Raw genomic sequence first — 23,786 nt, 5'->3', positions numbered from 1 at the left:
AGTTACCGGTTGCCAACTAGAGAATGAACCATTTATCCCGACTCTCTGTTCTCTGTTAGTTAGCCAATCCTCTATCCAAGTTAATATATTACCCCCAATTCCGTGAACTTTTATCTTGCGCAGTAACCTTTTTATGTGGCACCTTGTCAAATGACCTCTGGAAGTCCAAATACACCACATCCACTGGTTCCCCTTTATCCACCCCGTTCGTTACATCCTCAAAGATCTCCAGCAAATTTGTCAAACATGACTTCCTCTTCATAAATCCATGCTGACTCTGCCTGACCGAATTTTGCTTTTCCAAATGTCCTGCTGCTGCTTCTTTAATAACGGACTCCAACATTTTCCCAACCACAGATGTTAGGCTAACTGGTCTATAGTTTCCTGCTTTTTGTCTGCCTCCTTTTCTAAATAGGGGCGTTACATTTGCAGTTTTCCAATCTGTTAGGACCTCCCCAGAATCCAGGAAGAGAGGCGGGGGGTGAAGGTGGTGGGGGGGGGGGGGCGGGGGTAGAATAGAGGGGGGGGGTGGAAGAGAGGGCGGATGGAAGAGAGGGTTGGGGAGGAAGAGAGTGGGGGCAAGAGATGCTCGTTACATCCTCAAAGAACTCCAGCAAATTTGTCAAAATGATTTCCCTATCATAAAACTATGTTGACTCTGCTTGATTGCATTATGATTTTCCAAATGTCCTGCGACTGCTTCCTTAATAATGGACACCAGCATTTTTCCAAAGATGGATATTAGGCTAACTGGCCTATAGTTTCCTGCTTTCTGTCTCCCCCCTTTTTTAAATCGAGGTGTTATATTTGCAGTTTTCCGATCTGCTGGGAGCTCTTCAGACTCCAGGGAACTTTCATAATAAAAATAGGAGCAGGAGTAGGCCATTTTGGCCCCTCAAGCCTGCTTCGCCATTCAATAAGATCATGGCTGATCTGATCCTGGCCTCAACTCCACTTCCCCGCCCACTCCCCATAACCCTTGACTCCTTTATCATTCAACAATATGTCTATCTCCACCTTAAATAGATTCAAAGACCCAGCCTTCACAACTCTTTGGGGTAGAGAATTCCAAAGATTCACGACCCTCTGAGAGAAGAAATTCCTCCTCATTTATGTTTTAAATGGGCGACCCTTTATTCTGAAACTATGCTTCCTAATTCTAGATTCCCCCATGAGGGGAAACATCCTCTCAGCTTCAAGCCTCCTCAGAATTTTATATGTTTCAATAAGATCACCTCTCATTCTTCTAAACTCCAAGGAGTATAGGCCCAAACTTTCTTCATATGACAACCCCTTCATCTCAGGAATCAACCTCGTGAACCTTCTCTGAACTGCCTCCAATGCAAGTATATCTTTCCTTAAATAAGGAGACCAAAACTGTACGCATGACCCCAGGTGTGGTCTTACCAATGCCCTGTACAGTTGAAGCAGGACTTCCCTACTTTTATACTCCATCCCCATCCATTGGTAGATTGGACCTCTTCATCTTCTGAAAGACAGCATCTATGACAATGCAGTACTCACTGAAGTATCAGCCTAGATTATGGCCCCAAGTTTTGGCCCGCGCCGAAAACGGCGCACCTCCGAGCTGGACGCCTGTTCTTCGCGCCTAAAAGTGTGCTAAAAAAAAACTCCGATATTCTCTGGCTCCTCAGAGCTCGGTCTCTGCTTGGCATGGCGCGCTCTTCTCAGCGGGGGGCAGAGCCAAACACTCGCGCCGATTCTGTAAGTAGTAGGGGGCGGGTCCAATTTAAATGAGCCTTCGTGGTGCCGGTAACCCTGCGCATGCGCGTTGGAGCATGCGCGCACACGGAGTGTCAAACAAACATTGGCACTCGGCCATTTTTAAAAGGACTGGAGAAAAAGTGAAGATTTGTTTCTTGGTCCCCTTCAAAGGCTTGTAATTTAATTTTTGTGATATTTCTGTGTGTGAGGGAGTGCTTTTAGCAGCACTGCTGAATAAATCACCTGCTGAAATCAGTGAGTTCAGCTTTTCACTGCTAAACTTGCAGAACCGGTGCTGCATTGGTGCATGCAAATTAAGGACTGTGTGTTTTGAGAAATAAGAGTGCCAATTCAACTTTGCAATGGATCAACGTCCACCAAGAACAAAGAATTTCTTGCATGAGGAAGTAGAGATATTAGTCAACGTAATTGAGCAGAGATGGCAGGAGCTAGATACCAGCAACAGAGGTCGCATAAAAGTGCCACCTAAAGAAATGAAGAAACGCTGGAACCAAGTTGCAGAAGATAACTACGCAGTGGTGCATACCATGAGATCTGGAAGCCAGTGTAAAAAGAAATGGCATGACCTTGGTCAAGTAGTTAGTGTAAGTAATATTTCCCATTTTTTATTTAATTGTAATTGTAACCTGGCTATCTGTATGTCCCACCTTGCAGATTTTTCACAATGAAACTGTTTTGTAAGTTTTGTAACTTTACAACTTATAAGGGATCTTATGGTTTTTAAGTGATCTTATAGTGTAAATGCTCTCACATTTTTTTGTATCTTATTTAATTTTGCACCTAAAAAGTGATCCTGAAGTTTAAGTGTTCTTCAGAGTGTAAGATTTTTCACAATTAAACTGTTTTGTAAGTTTTGTAACTTTACAACATATAAGTGATCTCAGAGTTTTCAAGTGATCTTATAGTGTAAATGCTCTCACATTCTGTAAATTATTTAATTTTGCATCTAAAAAGTGATCTTGAAGTGTAAGTGATCTTAGAGTGTAAAATTTTTCACATAGAAAGTGTTTTGTAACTTTTGTAACTTTACAAGTTTATAAGTGATCTTAAAGTTTTTAAGTGATCTTCAAGAGTCATATTAAAAAGTATAGTTTGATACAACAAATATTTTATTAGAGTGACTTTAACTTTTCAATAAAATATTTTTTCATTAAAACTGTTTCATGTTCCATTAACACAACACAACGTAGGAACAACTGCAAAGAATAAACATGTCCATACGCATAAGTGGTCGCAGAGCCCTCAGGCATCAGTAGTTGAAGCGTTCACGGATGAGCTGCTGGCGCAAGGCTCGAGCAATCGTTAAAGGGGCACGATGGACGGCCCTCCTCTGACCTCGTGCTTCGGCATCAGGCACTTGCATGCTTTCCTGATTGTCATTATCATCCACATCCTGGTCTTCCGTAATACTATCATCATGCACTGGACCCTCATGTAGGTCTTCTGGTTCCACTACCAGCTCCTGCTGCCTCATGATGGCTAAGTTATGAAGCATGCAGCACACAACAGTGAAGTGACCGACAATCTGAGGAGTGTATAGCAAGTGTCCTCCGGAATGGTCCAGGCATCGGAATCACTGTTTCAATATGCCAATGGTCCTCTCAATGATGCTGCGTGTCGCAATGTGCGCCATGTTGTATTGACGGTCAGCTTCTGTCTGTGTCACGCGTAGGGGCATCATGAGCCAGGTGGTCAGGCCGTACCCTTTGTCTCCCAGTAGCCAGCTCTGCCCTTCTGGCTGCTGCTCAAACATGTCAGATAGAACGCTGTCGCGTAGGATGGACGCATCGTGGGTGCTGCCAGGGTATCTCGCATCGACTGACATGATGCGCTGCTTGTCGTCACACATGAGCTGCACATTGATAGAGTGGAAACCTTTCCTATTTCGGTACTGCTCAGATTCCTCCACAGGTGCTCGCAAGGCTATGTGGGTACAATCAATGCAGCCCTGTACCTTTGGGAAGCCGGCAATCCTGAAGAAGCCCACAGCCCTCTCATGGATCGCTTGTGCAGTCATTGGGAAATTGATGAAGTCATTCCTTCGCGCATACAGTGCAGCCGTGACCTGGTAAACGCAGGCATGTATTGCACGTTGAGAGATGGCACACACATCTCCAGTTGTAGCCTGAAACGTTCCCGAGGCATGGAAAGAAAGTGCAGCTGTTACCTTCACTTCAACAGACAAGTCAGTTGGCGTTCTGCTTCTGGCCTGCAAATCTGCTCTCATCATATCACAGATCTCAGTGACAACTTCTCTGCGAAAACGCAGCCTTTTGACACAATCAGCCTCGCTCATGTCCAGGTACAAGCGACGTGGGTAAGGTCTCCTGCCCATCAACCTAAGGGCTACGACGTTCCTGGTGCGGTGAGCTCTAATCAATCTCTAATCAATTCTCCCCTATGCAGTGAATTGATGGCGAACCATTGCATAATACGTGGTGTCGACAATGCAGCACCCATTCTGCAAATGTAAGTATAAAGCTGTCGATGTGGCTGCCTCTCCCTGTCCAAATGGCCTCAGTCCCCCTCACAGCTCGAAGGCTGCTGCTGTATCTTCGGCTGTCGTCGAGCTACTGACGCCGCCCCTAAAGCGTGGCCGAATGGCCTCAAGCACCATAAAGAGCTGCGTGTGTCAGGTGTTGATTCTTCGGCTGCCGGCCAGCCACTGACGCCGCTGCTATCTCATGGCCGAATGGCCTCAAGTCGGTCCACTGCTGATTCTTCGGCTGCCGGCCAGCCACTGACGCCGCTGCTATTTCAGGCCGAATGGCCTCGAGTCCGTCCGGTGTTGCTTCTTCGCGGCCAGCCACTAAGAGAATGAAGGCCTGCCTCAAGCACCGCAGCTCAGCACGAAGGCTGCTTGCTGCCGCTGCCATCGAGACACTGACACCACACTCCTGCCTGTCTCCAACATGAAAGGCCTGCCTGAAGCACAGCAGCTCGAAGGCTGCTGCTGTTTCACACAGGTAGGAACATGGTTTATTTAATCTTTTCTTTGCTTATAAATTTTTATTCAGGTTGGATTTATTTGTATAATATTTGTATAAGTATAACTAAGGATTGATTGTAGAATTTAATGACTTCCCTTCCCCACCCCCCCCCCCCCATCTCGCTCCCTACGCCTAATTTGTAACCTACGCCTGATTTTCTAAAGTGTAGACAAGGTTTTTTCGAGCGTACAAAAATCTTCACTTACTCCATTCTAAGTTAGTTTGGAGTAAGTTTTCACTGACGAAACTTTGAAAACAGGCGTAAGTGGCCGGACACGCCCCCTTTTGAAAAAAAAATTCTGTTCCAAAGTGAAACTGTTCTAACTGACTAGAACTGGAGCAAACTAAATGCCAAGAATTCCGATTTCTAAGATACTCCGTTCTAAACCAGTTGCTCCTAAAAATCAGGAGCAACTGGGGCCGAAACTTGGGGCCTATGTGTTGAAGTCCACAATGTTGAAGACATTAGTTTGTCATTTTAATGCAACCCTTTTACATGCCTTAAGGATTCTGGGGTAGCCCTCCCTCCTCATCGCATCTTATTGCTGCAAAGCAAGAAAAAGGAGAAAGGACATAACGGAGTCTCGACTCTGTCAAGATTTCACGGCTGGGCAAACAGTCAATAGAGGCCCAAAGGTACATGGTGCAGCAAATTTTCTGAGGGACAGAAGTGATGGAGAGATGGGTCGCAAGTGGCTTTCTTGGCCCATATTATGAGTACTACTATTTTAAACCAGCAACAACTAAAATCCGCAGTACTTTGATTTTGTTTCAGACAACTAAATAAGAACATAAGAACATAAGAAATAGGAACAGGAGTAGGCCATAAGGCCCCTCGAGCCTGCTCCGCCATTCAATAAGATCATGGCTGATCTGATCATGGACTCAGCTCCACCTCCCTGCCCGCTCCCCATAACCCCTTATCGTTTAAGAAACTGTCTATTTCTGTCTTAAATTTATTCAATGTCCCAGCTTCCACAGCTCTCTTCGAATTCCCACAGATTTACAACCCTCTGAGAGAAGAAATCTCTCCTCATCTCAGTTTTAAATGGGCGGCCCCTATTTTAAGATCATGCCCTATAGTTCTAGTCTCCCCCATCAGTGGAAACATCCTCTCTGCATCCACCATGTCAAGCTCCCTCATAATCTAATACTTTTCGATAAGATCACCTCTCATTCTTTTGAATTCCAATGAATAAAGGCCCAACCTACTCAACCTTTCCTCATAAGTCAACCCTGTCATCTCCAGAATCAACCTAGTGAACCTTCTCTGAACAGCTTCCAAAACAAGTATATCTTTTCGTAAATATGGAAACCAAAACTGCACGCAGTATTCCAGGTGTGGCCTCACCAATACCCTGTATAGCTGTAGCAAGACTTCCCTGCTTTTATACTCCATTCCCTTTGCAATAAAGGCCAAGATACCATTGACCTTCCTGATCACTTGCTGTACCTGCATACTATCCTTTTGTGTTTCATGCAGCACTTTGCAATCTTTCTCTATTTAAATAATAACTTGCTCTTTGATTTTTTCTGCCAAAGTGCATGATCTCGCACTTTCCAACATTATACTCCATCTGCCAAATTTTTGCCCACACACTTTGCCTTTCTATGTCCTTTTGCAGCTTTTTTGTGTCCTCTTCACATGTTGCCTTTCCTCCCATTTTTGTACCATCAGCAAACCTGGCTACATTACACTCAGTCCCTTCTTCCAAGTCGTTAATATAGATTGTAAATAGTTGGGGTCTCAGCACTGATCCCTGCGGCACCCCACTAGTTACTGGTTGCCAACCAGAGAATGAACCACTTATCCCGACTCTCTGTTTTCTTTTAGTTAGCCAATCCTCTAACCATGCTAATATTGTCATGTATGTACTTTTGGGATCACTAGCCACTAGAAGGCGTCACTTTTGGAGGCCATTGGGCTGCACGTACGTGTGTGCAGCCCAAGTATAAAAGACCAGCCATTTTGTATATTAGTCACTTTGGGCCTTAATAAAGCAGAGCCAAGGTCATATCTCTTGGAGTTAAACAGTACTCAGTCTAACAGTTATTGCATACACAACATTTGGCGACGAGGTAACAAGAACCTTTGTATGCTAAAAATGAGCACTATTGGATTGTTGGAGCGATTCATGGAAGGAGAAGATTGGGAGCCTTTGTGAGCCCTTTGAGCCAGTTCTTTGTGGCCAACAAAATGGAGGAGGTCGGCGATGCAGATCGGTGCCGGGCGATGTTCCTCACGGTTTGCGGACCAAAAATTTATGGCCTGATAAAGAATCTACTCCTGCCTGTGAGTCCATCAGAGAAGACGTATGAAGAATTGTGTACACTGGTACAGGACCACTTTAAGCTAGATGAAGGCATCATCATCTCGAGATATAGATTTTACATGCATGTTCGCTCAGAGGGCCAGAATGCGGCGGAATTCATTGCTGACCTGAGACGTCTAGCGGGACCATGTTAGTTCGGGGCTGTGTTGGCAGACATGTTGTGGGACATCTTTGTAATCGGCATCAACCACGAGGTGATCCTGTGTAAACTACTGGCGGTGGAGACGTTGGACTTGAACAGGGCCATCACGATCACTCAGTCATGCATGACGATGGATAGAAGTCTAAACTTGGCAAGTACTGTAAATATGATTGATTCGCCGTTCGGCAGAGCGGCACATGGCAGGGCCTACTCGACTGCGTACGCAAAACCTGTGGCTGCCCAAAGTCCACCAGCTGGAATGCATCCGATTTCTATGTTGGTGTTGTTGGGAAAATCACTGGCACCAGCAGTGCTGATTTATGCAATATAGTTGCAAAGGCTGTCTGAGAGTGGGGCATCTCCAGCGCATGTCCGCAGATGAGCAAGCGTGCTGCGACATACCACATGGAGGATGATGATCAGACTAGCGTGGATCCAGATACGCCAGTCGAGATACCAGAGGAGAAAGTGTATGGACTGTACTCGTTCCAAACTAAGAGCAAACCGATAATGATCAATGTGAAATTTAATGGGGTGCCAGTATCGATGGAACTGGACACAGGGGCGAGTCAATCGATAATGAGCCAGAGGGCATTCGACAAGCTGTGGGATGCTAAGGCTGTGAAGCCCAGGCTGAGTCCAGTCAATGCCAAGTTGCACACTTTCACCAAAGAACTCATAACGATGATTGGCAGTGCCACAATTAAAGTGTCGTATGACGGTGCGGTTCACGTGTTACCGCTGTGGATTGTCCCAGGCAATGGCCCAACACTGTTCGGCAGGAACTGGCTTGAAAAAATCTAATGCGATTGAAACGACATCAAGGCGTTGTCGTGGGAGAAAGATACATGTGCCCAAGTACTAAGCAAGTTCCCCTCGCTGTTCGAACCAGGCATCGGCAACTTCACGGGAGTCAAGGTGCAGATCCACATGGACTCGGATGCAAGACCCATCCACCGTAAAGCTCGGGCAGTTCTGTATATGATGAGGGAGAAGGTCGAAATCGAACTGGACAGACTCCAGCGTAAATGGATCATATCACCAGTTGAATTTAATGAATGGGCCAGCCCCATTGTTTTTTGTGCTGAAAAGTGATGGCACAGTCAGAATCTGTGGAGACTACAAGGCTACGATCAACAGGGTTTAGAAACAGGATCCGTACCCATTACCGAAGGCTGATGACTTGTTTGCAACGCTAGCCGGGGGGAAGTCGTTCACCAAACTGGACTTGACGTCGGCCTACATGACACAGGAACTGGTCAAGACGTTAAAGAGATTTACGTGCATTAACACGCATAAAGGACTGTTTATTTATCACAGGTGCCCTTTTGGAATTTGCTCGGCTGCAGCAATATTTCAGAGGAACATGCAGAGTCTACTGAAGTCCGTTCCCAGAACCATCATGTTCCAAGATGACATCCTGATCACAGGTTGTGACTCCGAGGAACATCTGAACAACCTGGAAGAGGTTCTACATCATCTGGACAAAGTGGGACTCAGAGTTAAATGCTCGAATTGCGTCTTCATGGCACCAGAGGTCCAATTCCTGGGGAGGAAAATTGCTGCTGACGGCATCAGGCCCAGGGACAGGAAAACCAAGGCCATCAAGAATGCACCCAAGCCGCAGAATGTGACGGAGCTGCGTTCATTCCTCGGTCTACTCAACTACTTCAGTAACTTCCTACCTAAATTGAGCACGTTATTAGAACCGCTGCACATGCTGCTAAGAAAAGGCGACAACTGGGTTTGGGGTGCGTCTCAAGACAGAGCTTTTGAGAAAGCCACTAATCTGCTTTGCTCTAACAAGCTGCTGGTACATTATGACCCATGTAAACGTTTAGTATTGGCCTGTGATGCTTCATCATATGGAATTGGTTGCGTACTCCAACAAGCTAATGAGTCGGGTAAACTTCAACCTGTCGCGTATGCTTCAAAAAGTTTGTCTAAAGTGGAAAGAGCCTACAGCATGGTAGAGAAAGAAGCACTAGCTTGAGTGCATAGGGTTAAAAATAATCATCAGTACCTGTTTGGTTTTCAGTTTGAACTGGAGACAGATTATAAGCCGCTCATTTCACTGTTCTCTGAAAACAAAAGGTATCAATACCAATGCTTCATCCCGCATCCAGAGGTGGGCGCTGACATTATCCGCTTATGATTGTGTCATTCGCCATAGCACAGAGAATTGTGCCGTTGCTTTGAGCCGTCTGCAGTTGCCCACACCGGAGGTGGAAACGCCACAACCGGCGGATCTATTGTTAGTTATGGATGCTTTTGAGCATGAAGGTACCCCTGTCACGGCTCAACAAGTTAAGACCTGGACCAGCCAGGACCCGATTTTATCGGTGGTGAAGAGTTGCATCCTCAAAGGTGATTGGTCTGCCATACCCAAGCAAGTGTGCAAGGAGACCAAACCTTACATTTGTTGCAAAGACGAACTGTCTATTCAGTCAGATTGTATACTGTGGGACAATCGTGTTGTTATACCCAAGAAAGGGAGAGAGAAATTTGTACGTGAGCTACATAGCACACATCCTGGCACTGTAATGATGAAAGCCATAGCCAGGTCTCATGTATGGAGGCCGGGAATTGACTCTGAGCTGGAATCATGTATGCATCAGTGCAACATCTACATGCAGTTCAACAAAGCACCAGCGGAATTTCCGCTGAGTCTGTGGCCGTGGCCGTCCTAACCATGGTCCAGGATCCACATTGACTTTGCAGGTGCCTTCCTGGGGAAGATGTTTTTAGCTATGGTAGATGCATATTCAAAGTGGATAGAGTGTATAATCATGTCATCCAGCACATCCACAGCTACCATTGAGAATCTCAGTGTCATGTTCGCGACACATGGTCTGCCTGACATCGTTGTTCGTGACAATGGATCATGCTTCACCAGTCAGGAGTTTCAAGAGTTCATGAAACTCAATGGTATCAAACATGTAAGGTCAGCACCATTCAAACCTGTATCCAATGGGCAAGTAGAATGTGCTATCCAAATCATAAAGCAGAGTATGAAGTAGGTAACCCAAGGGTCACTGCAGACCTGCCTGTCATGCATATTGCTGAGTTAAAGGAGAAGACCACATATGCTTACCGGGATCTTGCCTACTGAACTAATAAGACCAAGCTACCTCTTGTACACCCGAACTTAAATAATCATGTTGAATATAGAAGACAAAGTCAGCAAGGGTATCACAATCGCGCAACTGTGTCACGCGATTTTTTGTTATATAATCCTATATATATATATAATTATGGTCAGGGTCCCAAGTGGATTGCTGGTACTGTCATGGCCAAGGAGGGCAACAGAGTATTTACTGTCAAGCTCAAAAATAGGCAAACATGCAGGAAACATATGGATCAGGCAAAGCTGTGGCACACAGACGAACCGGAACAGTCGGAGGAAGAGACAATCGACGACCAACCAACCTACCCCCAGTCATCAGAGGACTCAGTGGTTATCAGTGAATCAGGACTCTCAATCACCGACATGTTCAATGAAAATGGACTTTCAATCCCTGACATGGCCATTGCCACTCCCACCAGGTCAGCCACCCAGCCACCAGTCACAACAGACTCTGAACACTCACCCAAGGCTGGAGTTGAACTGAGACGGTCAACCCGGGAGCGTAAAACACCGGACCGTCTCAATTTGTAAAAGATTGTGTTAATATCTCAGAGGGGGGTATTGTCATGTATGTACTTTTGGGATCACTAGCCACCAGATGGCTTCACTGTTGGAGGCCATTGGGCTGCACGCACGTGTGCACAGCCCAAGTATAAAAGGCCAGCCATTTTGTATATGAGTCACTTTGGGCCTTAATAAAGCAGAGCCAAGGTCATACCTCTTGGAGTTAAACAGTACTCAGTCTAACAATTATTGCATACACAACAAATATATTACCCCCCAACCCGTGAACTTTTATCTTGTGCAGTAACCTTTTATGTGGCACCTTGTCAAATGCCTTCTGGAAGTTCAAATACACCACATCCACTGGTTCCCCTTTATCCACCCTGTTAGTTACATCCTCAAAGAATTCCAACAAATTTGTCAAACATGACTTCTCTTTCATAAATCCATGCTGACTCTGCCTGACTGAATTTTGCTTTTCCAAATGTCCTGCTACTGCTTCTTTAAGAATGGACTCCAACATTTTCCCAACCATAGATGTCAGGCTAACTGGTCTATAGTTTCCTGCTTTATGTCTGCCTCCTTTTTTAAATAGGGGCGTCACATTTGCAGTTTTCCAATCTGCTGGGACCTCCCCAGAATCCAGGGAATTTTGGTAAAGACCTTCAAATGAATCCAAAAACGTAACAATGTTGGGGTGTTTCATTTTTTCCAGAAGTATCACTTCTTTAAGAGAAGCCTCTCTTTCTTTCTGGCGCATCTGAAAGTAAACACAAAAAAGAAAATCTATGAGTAATAAAAACTGCTGGAAATACTCAACAGGTCAGGCAGCATCTGTGGAGAGAGAAATAGAGTTAACATTTCATGTTGTTGATCTTTCGTCAGAACTGGCAATGGTTAGAGATGTTACAGGTTTTAAGCAAATACAGAGGCAGGAAAAAGGGAGGGTTGGGAGGGCGAGGAAAGAACAAAAGAGGTCTGTGATAAGGTTGAAGGCAGGATTGAGTAAATGACAAAAGGGATGATGCGGCAAGGCAAAATGGGATGGTGATGGGACAAGTAAAGAAATAAAAGATGGGTCTAGAGGAGCTGCAAATGGCAACAGTGGAATCTTTACCAGCACCCGCTATCCGAAAAATTAGGAGCAGTGGTTATGATCTGAAATTGTTGAACTCAATGTAAAGTGCCTAATTGAAAGATGTGGTGCTGTTCCTCGAATTTCCGTTGAGCTTCATTGTAACTGTGTAGAAGGCCTAGGATAGATTGGCCAGAGAGGGAGGGGGATTAAAATGCCAAGCAACAGGAAGCTCAGGGACACACTTGCAGACTGAATGGATTTGTTTAGCAAAGCGATCACCCAATCTGCGTTTATTCTCCCCAGTGTAGAGGAAACTGCATCATGAGCAGCGAATACAGTATATTAAATTGGAAGAAGTACAAATAAATTGCTGTTTCACCTAAAAGGAGTGTTTGGGGCCCTGGTCGGCGGGAAGGGAGGAGATAAAATGGCAGGTGTTGCATCTCCTGCGCATTTATGGGAAGGTGCTGTGGGAAGGGGAGCAGGTGTTGGGGATGATTGAAGAATGGACCAGGTTGCCGCAGATGGAACAGTCCCTTCGGAATGCTGAAAGGGGAATGTCATGTATGTAACCTCAATGTAGACCCAAATTAGAATGCATTGAGACACAATTACGGACTTACACTAAAGAAATCATGTTGTCTGTCACACACAATGGGCTAGTGAATCGGCTGCCGCTCTGGATTGTCCCAGGCAATGGTCCCACACTGTTGGAGAGGAGCTGGTTAGCTGAGATAAACTGGAAATGGGGGGATGTTCATGCAATGTCATCTGTGGAGCGAAGTTCGTGCTCACAAGTCCTACAACAATTCGATTCACTATTCCAACCTGGCGTCGGGACTTTCAAAGATACACATCACCCCGGACGCCAGGCCAGTGCATCACAAAGCCAGAGCGGTGCCGTATGTGACACAGGAAAAGATCGAGAGCGAATTGGACCGGCTGTTGAGAGAGGGCATCATTTCGTCTGTTGATTTCAGCGACTGGGCGAGCCCCATCGTTCCCGTCCTAAAAGTGGATGGCTCTGTCAGGATCTGTGGCGATTACAAGGCCACCATCAATTGGGTGTCCCGACAAGATCAATACCCACTCCCGAGAGCAGAGGACCTCTTCGCCACACTGGCAGGCGGCAAGCTGTTCACCAAGTTGGACCTCACTTCAGTCTATATGACCCAGGAACTGGCCGACGAATCTAAACTACTGGCCACCATCACCATGCACAAGTGACTGTTAGTTTATAACAGGTGCCTGTTTGGCATTCGATCAGCAGCCGCGATTTTTCAAAGAAACATGGAAAGCCTGCTTAAATCCATTCCTGGAATGATCGTTTTCCAGGATGACATTCTCATCACGGGTCGAGACACCGAGGAACACCTCCACAACCTGGAGGAGGTGCTAAGCCGACTGGACCGGGTAGGCCTGCGACTCAAGAAGTCTAAATGTGTGTTCTTAGCTCCTGAGGTTGAGTTTCTGGGCAGGAGGGTTGCTGTAGATGGGATTCGGCCCACCAAATCCAAAACAGAGGCGATTCGACGAGCACCCAGGCCCTGCAAAACATCGGAGTTGCGTTCATTCCTGGGACTGTTGAACTATTTCAGGAACTTTCTGCCGAACTTGAGCACATTGTTGGAGCCGCTACACGTGCTCCTGCATAAGAGTTGCGATTGGTTTTGGGGGGACTGTCAGGAACGGGCTTTTGATCGGGTGCGAAACCTACTTTGTTCAAACAAGTTGTTGACCCTGTACGACCCCTGTGATGCATTGTCCTATGGGGTTGGGTGCATGTTGCAGCAGGGCAATGCTGAGGGTCAACTACAACCTGTGGCTTATGCCTCCAGGTCGCTCTCTCAAGCAGAACGGGGATATGGGTTGGTCGAGAAGGAAGCGCTTGCATGTGTCTATGGTGTAAAAAAAATGCATCAGTACCTATTTGGTAGGAAGTTTGAGTTAGAGACGGACCACAAGCCATTATCATCCCTGTTGTCAGACAGCAAGGCTATCAATGCCAACGCATCAGCTCGCATACAGCAATGGGCTCTCACGCTGGCTGCTTATAACCACTCCATCCGGCACTGGCCCAGCACTGAAAATTGCACTGACGCGCTCAGCAGGCTTCCACTGGCCAGCACTGAGGGGGCAGCGGAGCAAACCGCCAAGATGGTCATGGTTGTCGATGCATTTGACAGCGCAGGCTCCCCCATCACAGCCCGCCAAATCAAAATCTGGACAAACAGAGATCCCCTCCTATCCCTGATTAAGAAATGTGTCCTGACTGGGGATTGGGTGCCCGCACATGGAGCACCCCCTGAGGAGGTCAAACCGTTCCACAGACGGATGGATGAGCTCTCCATCCAAGCCGACTGCCTACTATGGGATAGCCGGTAGTCATGCCCCAGAAGGGCAGGGAGGCATTCATCAGGGAACTCCACAGCGAGCACCCAGGCATTGTGATGATGAAGGCAATTGCCCGGTCACACGTTTGGTGGCCTGGAATTGATTCAGACCTGGAACACTGTGTTCGCAAGTGCACGACGTGTGCCCAGCTGGGTAATGCCCCCAGGGAGGCCCCGCTCAGCCCTTGGCCCTGGCCCATCAGGCCATGGTCACGCATTCATGTTGACTACGTGGGCCCGTTCATGGGAAAGATGTTCCTTATTGTGGTAGATGCGTACTCGAAATGGATCGAGTGCATCATTCTGAATTCATGCACATCATCTACCACCGTGGAAAGCCTACATGCGATCTTTGCAACCCATGGCTTGCCGGACATCCTGGTTAGTGATAATGGCCCATGCTTCACAAGCTATGAATTCCGAGAGTTTATGTTGGGCAATGGCATCAACCACGTCAGGACTGCACCGTTCAAGCTGGCCTCCAATGGCCAGGCGGAACGTGCGGTCCAAATCATTAAGCAAGGTATGCTCAGGATTCAAGGACCCTCCCTACAATGCCGCCTATCGCACCTCCTGCTGGCCTATATATCCTGACCGCACTCGCTCACGGGGGTCCCGCCCGCAGAGCTACTTATGAAACGGACACACAAAACTTGGTTGTCCCTCATTCACCCAGTTCTGACCGACATAGTTGAGGGCAAGCGCAAGTCACAAAACGAGTACCATGACCATAATTCGAGGGGGAGATGTATAGAAATAAATGACCCTGTATTCATCCTCAATCACACCAAGGGGCCCAAATGGCTTGAGGGCACTGTAATTGACAAAGAGGGGAATAGGGTCATCGTGGTAAAACTCAACAATGGTCAGATATGCCGTAAGCATCTGGACCAAATAAAAAAAAGGTTCAGCATCGACACGGAGGAACCTGAAGAAGACCATGAGATGGAGCTTACAACATCGCCAGTGAACAAGCAACAAGAGCAATCAGAAGAATGCACAGTCCCTGTGGTCAGCCTGGACCGGCCGGAATCACCACAGCTGACAGACACAGACACGTCAGTGTCCAACAACCAGAGCCCCAACTACGGCGCTCCACGAGGGAGCGTAGACCACCTGAAAGACTAAACCTATGATCCCAATAAGACTTTGGGGGGGGGAGATGGTATCATCTATGTAACCACAATGTAACACCACTGTATTACTGTATACACTCAACCTAGATGCACATCTTGACCACAAGGGGTGAACTTGTGGGAGACACTCCTTACCTGATCACACAGGTATAAAAAGGGAGGTCCCACGCAGGGTCATCATCTTTGGAGTCCTGTGAATAAAGAGTTAAGATCACAGTGACCTTGTCTCCAGAATGTGCCTTGTGTGGTTTCATGCTGTAGAGTAAGGACTTTACAGGGAGGGGAGAGGAAGGTGTGTTTGGTGGTGACATTGCACTGGAGATGGCGGAAATGATGATCCGTTGAATGTGGAGGCTGGTGGGGTGGAAGGTGAGGACAAGGGGAACCCTATCATGGTTCTGGACGAGGGCAGAAGAGCGGGAAGTGGGACGGCATGGTTGAGAGTCCTGTCAACCATGGTGGAGGGCAATCCTCGGTTGAGGAAAAAGAACGACATATCAGAAGCACTGGTGTGGAAGGTAGCATCATCAGAACAGATGCTAAGGAGATGGAGAAACTGGAAGAATGGAATTGAGTCCTTACAGGAAGTGAGGTGGGAGGAATTATAATGAAGGTAGCTGTGGGAGTCAGTGGATTTATAGTAGATATTAGTTGACAGCCTATCCCCAGAAATGGAGATATCAAAGTCAAGAAAGGGAAGGGAAGAGTCGGAGATAGACCATGTGAAGGCAAGGGAGGAGTGAAAATTGGGAGCAAAGTTGATGAAATTTTCCAGTTCGGGCAAGAGCTGTAATCCGCACCAATAGCATCTTCAAAGAGGGCTGGAAAAAAGAGGTGAGGGAGGGGACCTGTGTAGGACTGGAGTAAACAATGTTCCACATAGCCCATAAAAAGTCAGGAATAGCTAGTGCCCTTACGGGTTCCCATAGCAACAACTTTTATTTAGAGAAACTGAGTGGAGTCAAAGGAGAAGTTGTTCAATGTAAGAACAAGTTCAGCCAGGAGGAGGAGGGTGGTGGTGGATGGGGCTGGTTGGGCCTCCGTTCAAGGAAGAAGCAGAGGGCCCACATGCCGTCCTGATGGGTAGGTGGTGTAGAGGGACTGGACATTCACGGTGAAAAGGAGACAGTCAGAGCCAGGAAACTGGAGGCTGTTAACTGGCGGAGGCCGGCGAAAGTGTCGTGGGTGTATAATGAGTTTTTTATTTTGCCTCCTAGCTGCATGAACAAGTTTTGTTATAACCATTACAACTAAATGAATCTGTCACTCAGGTTTAACTGAGCTGAATCATGGGATTATTTTTCACAAGTAAGCGCAATTATGGGATAAATATTAAACTGTGCAACAGTACAAGCTTTAAGTTAAAAAAAATGTTTTGACCAGTTTTGTTTTTAAAGTAACGATCATAAAAATCAATGAGAGGGTAATCAGCAAAGCAGATAGAATATTAGATACCAAGTGGGTAATTTTAATTCCCAAAAATGGGAAGGTTTGATTCAGGTGCGAGGTTAAAATGTTACAAATCTGTATCCTGACTTCAACCTGCCCTCAAACCCACCCATTTTTGGTTTTAACAGAGGCGGGACAGGGGGACGGATAACTAACCTGCTTCTAGGAGTGGTTGGCATTTTAAATATGATAATGAGGCACGGATTTAGCCTTCATTGCTGGTTTAACTCTAGCCAGCCGGGTTTCCTGGGCATCAGGAACCCTGGCAGCTGCAGCAAGGCAAGAACAACCTCGGGTAGCACTCCTTGTGGGCCAGGAGGAGCAGGTGTGTTTCCCTCCGGCCCCCCAAGCTCCCCCACTATCAGCCCCCCTATAAACCCCCCTCCCCCGCCACCCCCCCCCGCTGGATCTTGCCCCACCTGGGGTCGGGTCTCAGTCCTACCTGGGTCTGCAACCTCTTCTCCAGCATTCCTAGTCCGACTAGAAGCCAAGCCTGTCAATCAAGCTGACTTCCAGGCGGGGACCCTGTCAGTGACGTCACATGCACATTAAAACTCCACAACATGTGGGGAGACCCGGACTTCCAGGTTTCATGTGTGCAACTGGGCCTACCACCCTGCTCCCAGCAAATCTGAAAGCAAAAATTACCCCCCTCTGAAAAAGAAACACAACCCGCCTCAAACCTGCCCACTTCTGGTTTTAACGGAGGCAGGACGAGGGACAGGTGACCAATTCGCTCTCAGGAGGTGGTTTGGTCATTTAAAAATTTGAATGAGGCTGCGTGCTTTAATTTTAACAGTGATTCTATTTTTAACCACATTCTGCTGGGTTTCCCAGGCCTTGGGAAATCCAGCAGGTGGAAGGAGGCACGAAGGGCTGAAGTCATGAGGTAAGTATCTTTACTGCTTGTGGGCCAGGAAAAGCAGGAGTCTTTTCTCCAGGCTCAATAAATTTACCAGTAAACCCCACCCCCTGCGATCGTACACCGCCCACCCACGACCACAATCTGCTCCCTCCAACCACTATCTGTTCTCCCCGACGACCATCTTTCCCCAACACCATAATCACCCCCCCCAATCTCTCGCGATCTCTCCCACCCCTCCACTAGACCCACCTACTTTCAGTCCAGCTGCGGCTTGGTGCTGTAGGCTTTCCCACACGACAGGCAGCCATCCTGCCAATCAGGCTGGCTGTGGGTGGGAAAGTTACAGAAAAGACGCCCTACATTTAACTGATGGATGTTCGGAAACCTGTATTTCCGGGTTTTCCGTTCCTAACTCCCCTACCTTTGCTTGGAACACGTCTTGATGATAAGATCAGGGCCTAAGTAGCTAAAATTGCAATGGATTCTCTGTTCAATGAAACAGATACTGATTAACTATTTAAGGACTGACTGCAGTATCATTTTATACCACATAAATACACAGTTATTCTAGTTTATTTACAGAGGAATGGTCTATGTGTATGTTTCTCATCCTTATGTTTAAATCTCTCCATATCTCTGTCATATCGCCGCTCCCTACCTCTGTTACTTTCCCCTGACCCAAACGCTCTGTTCCCCTGACTCTTGCCTTTGCATCCCCTCTCCCTTTGCCCCACCATTGGCAAACATGCCTTCAGCCACTCAACTCATATCCACCTCCCTCTTTTCCTTTAAGACCCTCCCTGAAAATTATCTCTTTAGACCAAGCTTTTGGTCACCCCTGCTATGAATCCCTCTTTGGCTCAGCATTCATTTTCCCTCATGCGCTTTGGAATGGTTTTCTATGTTAACAGTGCAATATAACTGTAAATTTGTTGTTGAAGATAATGATGATTATGATTAAACTCCTTATCTGCCTTATGGTTTTCTTGAAGCTGCCATTTTTGTTCAGGGATCTGTAATGATGACCCATTTGATCCTGAGGGGGGTAGGGGGGAAACACCTTCTGTTGTGTAGGCATGCCTGTTCACTGTGTGATGTCTGTAACACTGTCTTGCAACATTGAATGTACCCTTGTACTGTACACACCTTACCGGTACACTGGAGGGTGCTGTTGCTGGAGACCCAGGGGTTGCCTGCACACGGCAGGTAACCCAGTATAAAAAGGAACACACAGCTTGTTGTCAACACTCAGGAGCTGCTAATAAAGGACTGCAGGTCTACACAGTTTAAGTACCATACCCTGCCTTGTGGAGTCATTACTAAAGGTGCCTACATACACACCTTCCCCCTTTCCACAGGCAGTATGTTGGCATTGTCCATTTCAGGTTATATACCACAGAGGACACCAGTCCTTGCTCCCAATTCTCCATATGCTGAGTTATCAAATCTTACTAATTAATCATGGAATTGAGAAGTATCAAGTGGGCCTGTACCTGCACCTGAATAGAAGACTATTGGGCAAAAGATTTAAACATTATTTAACCATAAAAATTCTCTCTATCATCTTAAACATAGATAATTATATTATTACAGAAAATTTTACCATGCCATTTTAATAAGCTCTGTTATCAAAGAAATTATTGTTATCACAAAGTATAAACTGGCTACAAGAATTTGTTATTAGCGACCTTAAACAATTGGCTTGCCTCACAAAAACGATAATATAATGCAATACAAAATCGTCTTATTTCAGCCTCACCTTTGCAGTTTTGACCTCTTTTACTACAACCTGTCTGTTGTCATCTTTAGCTTTAACCAAGAAAGCTTTTCCAAATGCTCCTTCACCAATGAGTCTAATTATTTCATATTTATCCATTGTGGCAGCTAATCTGTAGGAAATCTGAAATAGAAAAAAAAAAATTCTGGTTATAAACTGATTTACAGACCAGTTTTACTGCAGATTTTGCATTGATGTAAAGCCAAAATTGTTACAATTGACACAAAATGTGTGGTATAACTTGATTGCCAAATTCCCCAAATTAGGCAAGCAGTGTGAGGCCACTTTTAAGACAGTCTCACACACACTTTGTCTTTGCCTCAACCACAGTACAACTCCATGTTGCAATAAGAATTTTATGAAGTTCCCAGGCGACCTAGATGACCATCTATGAACTTTTCAACATTATTTTTAAACTTTTTTTTATTGTTAGCAGAAAGACACCTGTCTTATTTTTGCCTTTTGCCAACATTCAAATGTAATTATTATTTGGATGCCCAATGTACAGAGCTCTGCATATGTATGTAAGCAGGCATGGACAAAGCTCCTCTTTGTCTCACCGGAAGAGAGTGTACACACAAAGAGGGCGAAATTTATCTTGGGCAGTTGCATAAAAGGGCTGATAGTGCATTGGCAGCCTGTTTTACATTCTAACCAATTTTCTTTTCCATTGACTTGAATGAAAAATAAATTGAGATATAATGTAAAGCAGGCTGCCAATTTGCTATCAGATGATTTTCTCTACTGCCCAAAACAATTGTACACCCCCGCCTCCCAAAAGCCTAACAGAACTACTGACTTTGCATCATTGTAAATGGATACCTATCCCAAACTGGTACACTTAGAAATAATACTACTCAAAGGACAAAATAATAGCTCAGAATTTGCTGAAAAAATAATGGTGAACAACGCATGCCATTGTTACGGTGCAAATCAGTCAGCAACTTGTGTCAAGGAAGAGATACCCCATGAATTGCGAATTGCCACAAGTTGCTGGCCGATTTTAACCACTCCGCCGTTAGCTTCACGAAAATGGCATCTCGCACTTAAATTCCCCATGATTTTCATAAAGTTGCTGCATTTGCAGATTAATTTCCCATTAAACACGCTATAGAAAGTTAAGTCTAGTAATTAACAGCGTAAGTACCCTTTTAATGTGATAATTGTTAATCGCTGCCAATCAACCTCTCTTGCCCATAAAGTGAACAATTAAAAATGTGGCATCTCATTTCTTCATGTTGTGATTTATTGTTGGAGATTTTAAAAATGCCAAATTTAAAATGTTTGTTTTTTTCTTATATTTCCTTTCTGTCTCTTTTTTCCTCTCTCTTAATCCAACTTTTCTTTTCCTCTCTATTTCTCTTTCTGTACCTGATTTGACATTGAAATCACCAACTCTAATTGATTCTTCTTCTTAATCTTTCCTATTTATTTCTCAATCCTTTAATCTCATTGGTTAAGGAGATGCACTGTGTGTCACATTGTTCACCAAGGTCCCAGATGCCCTGTTGCCCTCGCTAAGCCATTACCCATTCGCACTTCCAACAACTTTGTAGGCAAAAATGTTTTAAACCAAAATGTGCATAAACAAGTCTAACTAACATGGCATGCCACAAGATGCTCCGCACCAGCAAAGTCATTAATTTTGCAGATCAATAGCAAATAAAATATAATACAGATAAGTGCAAAATACTCATCGAGGAAGAAAAAATGGTCACAAAAGTACTTCATGACACTACTGATATAAATGGCCAAATTGATCTCATTTATGTTTAGAATACTATTTAAACTATGGACCAGCTATTCTGTAAATTAATATGAAGAGAACATTGTCTACTAGGAGAATTGTTTTTGACGTGTAAGAACGCAATCTCAATGTATTTAGTGTTATGTTCAACATATATTCAATAAAATCTGTCATTGTGAAGATTACTAGAATAGAAATATATCTCCAGTAGTAGTGAGGAGTAATTTACTTCATATAGATCTTTGTATTTTCTTCAGGATTTTCATCTTCTCTAAGGCACTTATATTCCTTAGAAGGGTCAATTAACTACATTTTGAAGGTGTTTTTATTAGGGTGCCGCTTTATTTGACAAAATATAAATTAACCTAACTGCTTTCCTCAAGCTGATTACCCTCTTCAATGCAACAAACCAAAGCAAAACCTAATTTGGTGATCATAGTCAATGACAAGCTCCATCAATGATTGATAATGTTATGAGTAATAAAGACAAGAAAGGTCACAAATTCAATTCCCAGTCAGTGCTGAGTTATCTGATCTCAGCTTGGACTACACAGAAACATAGAAAATAGGTGCAGGAGTAGGCCATTCAGCCCCTTGAGCCTGCACCACCATTCGATAAGATCATGGCTGATCATTCCCTCAGTACCCCTTTCCTGCTTTCTCTCCATATCCCTTGATCCCCTTAGCATAAGGGCCATATCTAACTCCCTCTTGAATATATCCAATGAACTGGCATCAACAACTCTCTGCAGCAGGGAATTCCACAACTCTCTGAGTGAAGAAGTTTCTCCTCATCTCAGTCCTAAATTGCCTACCCCTTATCCTGTGTCCCCTGGTTCTGGACTTCCCCAGCATCGGGAACAATCTACCCGCATCTAATCTGTCCCGTCCCGTCAGAATCTTGTATGTTTCTATGAGATCTCCTCTCATCCTTCTAAACACCAATGTATAAAGGCCCAGTTGATCCAGTCTCTCCTCATATGTCAGTCCAGCCATCCCGGGAATCAGTCTGGTGAACCTTCGCTGCACTCCCTCAATAGCAAGAATGTCCTTCCTCAGATTAGGAGACCAAAACTGAACACAATATTCCAGGTGAAGCCTCACTAAGGCCCTGTATAACTGCAGTAAGACCTCCCTGTTCCTATACTCAAATCCCCTAGCTATGAAGGCCAACATACCATTTGCCTTCTTTACCGCCTGCTGTACCTGTATGCCAACTTTCAATGACTGATGAACCATGTCACCCAGGTCTCATTGCACCTCCCCCTTTCCTAATCTGCCACCATTCAGATAATATTCTGTCTTCGTGTTTTTGCCCCCAAAGTGGATAACCTCACATTTATCCACATTATACTGCATCTGCCATGCATTTGCCCACTCACCTAACCTGTCTAAGTCACCCTGCAGCCTCTTAGCGTCCCCCTCACAGCTCACACCGCCACCCAGTTTAGTATCATCTGCAAACTTGGAGATATTACACTCAATTCCTTCATCCAAATCATTGATGTATATTGTAAAGAGCTGGGGTCCCAGCACTGAGCCCTGCGGCACTCCACTAGTCACTGCCTGCCATTCTGTAAAGGATCCGTTTATCCTGACTCTCTGCTTCCTGTCTGCCAACCAGTTCTCTATCCACGTCAGTATATTGCCCCCAATACCACGTGCTTTGATTTTGCACACCAATCTCTTGTGTGGGACCTTGTCAAAGACCTTTTGAAAGTCTAAATACACCACATACACTGGTTCTCCCTTGTCCAATCTACTTGTTACATGCTCAAAAAATTCCAAAAGATTTGTCAAGCATGATTTCCCCTTCATAAATCCATGCTGACTTGGTCCGATCCTGTCACTGCTTTCCAAATACGCTGCTATTTCATCCTTAATAATTGATTCCAACATTTTCCCCACCACTGATGTCAGGCTAACAGGTCTATAATTACCCGCTTTCTTTCTCTCTCCCTTTTTAAAAAGTGGTGTTACATTAGCTACCCTTCAGTCCATAGGAACTGATCCCGAGTCGATTGACTGTTGGAAAATGATCACCAATGCACCCACAGTATATTAGGAAAAGAAAAAAATAGCTGGGAATCTGTTCCTGATAACATTTCCAACACAAATTATTTTCCTGGATTGAGTTTAACATAATAAAAACACTGACGTCAAAAGTCAATGCCGAAAAATACTTTCATAACGAGGAGAAAGTTAGCAGCAGCAGCAATAGACGATAGTAATTCCAAATATGAAACTCAAACAAGTACAAGTAAAATCAAAATAGAAGACTTTAAAAGATTAGAAAAGAGTTCAATTGTGTAACTGCGGGGAAGGAGAAATGGAAGGCTACAAGCAACTTAATCCAGAGCATGTTACAGCTAAGGCTTCTTAGGAGTTTGATTAAACCCATTTATTACCATCAGTTATCCTGAATAATGAATGTCAAAATCGGGCTGAGTCTGAAGACACGTCTCCCAGCTCAATTCACTTACAGGTAGTTCTTCCAAA

At 45.2% G+C, this 23,786-nt stretch overlaps 1 protein-coding gene across 7 annotated transcripts in view; it reads right to left on the bottom strand.

The window, feature by feature from the left end:
* The window catches only part of LOC139274867 (serine/threonine-protein kinase Nek5-like), a 114,924-nt gene that overhangs the window by 90,759 nt on the left and 379 nt on the right, over nucleotides 1-23,786 (bottom strand). For 5 of the 7 annotated variants that reach the window (XM_070891578.1, XM_070891574.1, XM_070891575.1 and 2 more), the window contains exons 2-3: nucleotides 19,523-19,663; nucleotides 11,506-11,602 (exon numbers count right to left, since the gene is read on the bottom strand). In XM_070891578.1, the coding sequence (XP_070747679.1) occupies nucleotides 11,506-11,602; nucleotides 19,523-19,639 (214 nt within the window). In that variant the 5' untranslated portion in view covers nucleotides 19,640-19,663. Of the gene's footprint in view, nucleotides 1-11,505; nucleotides 11,603-15,584; nucleotides 15,641-19,522; nucleotides 19,664-23,786 lie in introns of those variants that run through there. The other 2 variants (XM_070891579.1, XM_070891580.1) reach the window with 2 other exon arrangements.

Source organism: Pristiophorus japonicus, chromosome 10, assembly GCF_044704955.1.
Source record: "Pristiophorus japonicus isolate sPriJap1 chromosome 10, sPriJap1.hap1, whole genome shotgun sequence".
Lineage (NCBI taxonomy): Eukaryota > Metazoa > Chordata > Chondrichthyes > Pristiophoridae > Pristiophorus > Pristiophorus japonicus.
This window is presented reverse-complemented; position numbering and strand designations above follow the sequence as displayed.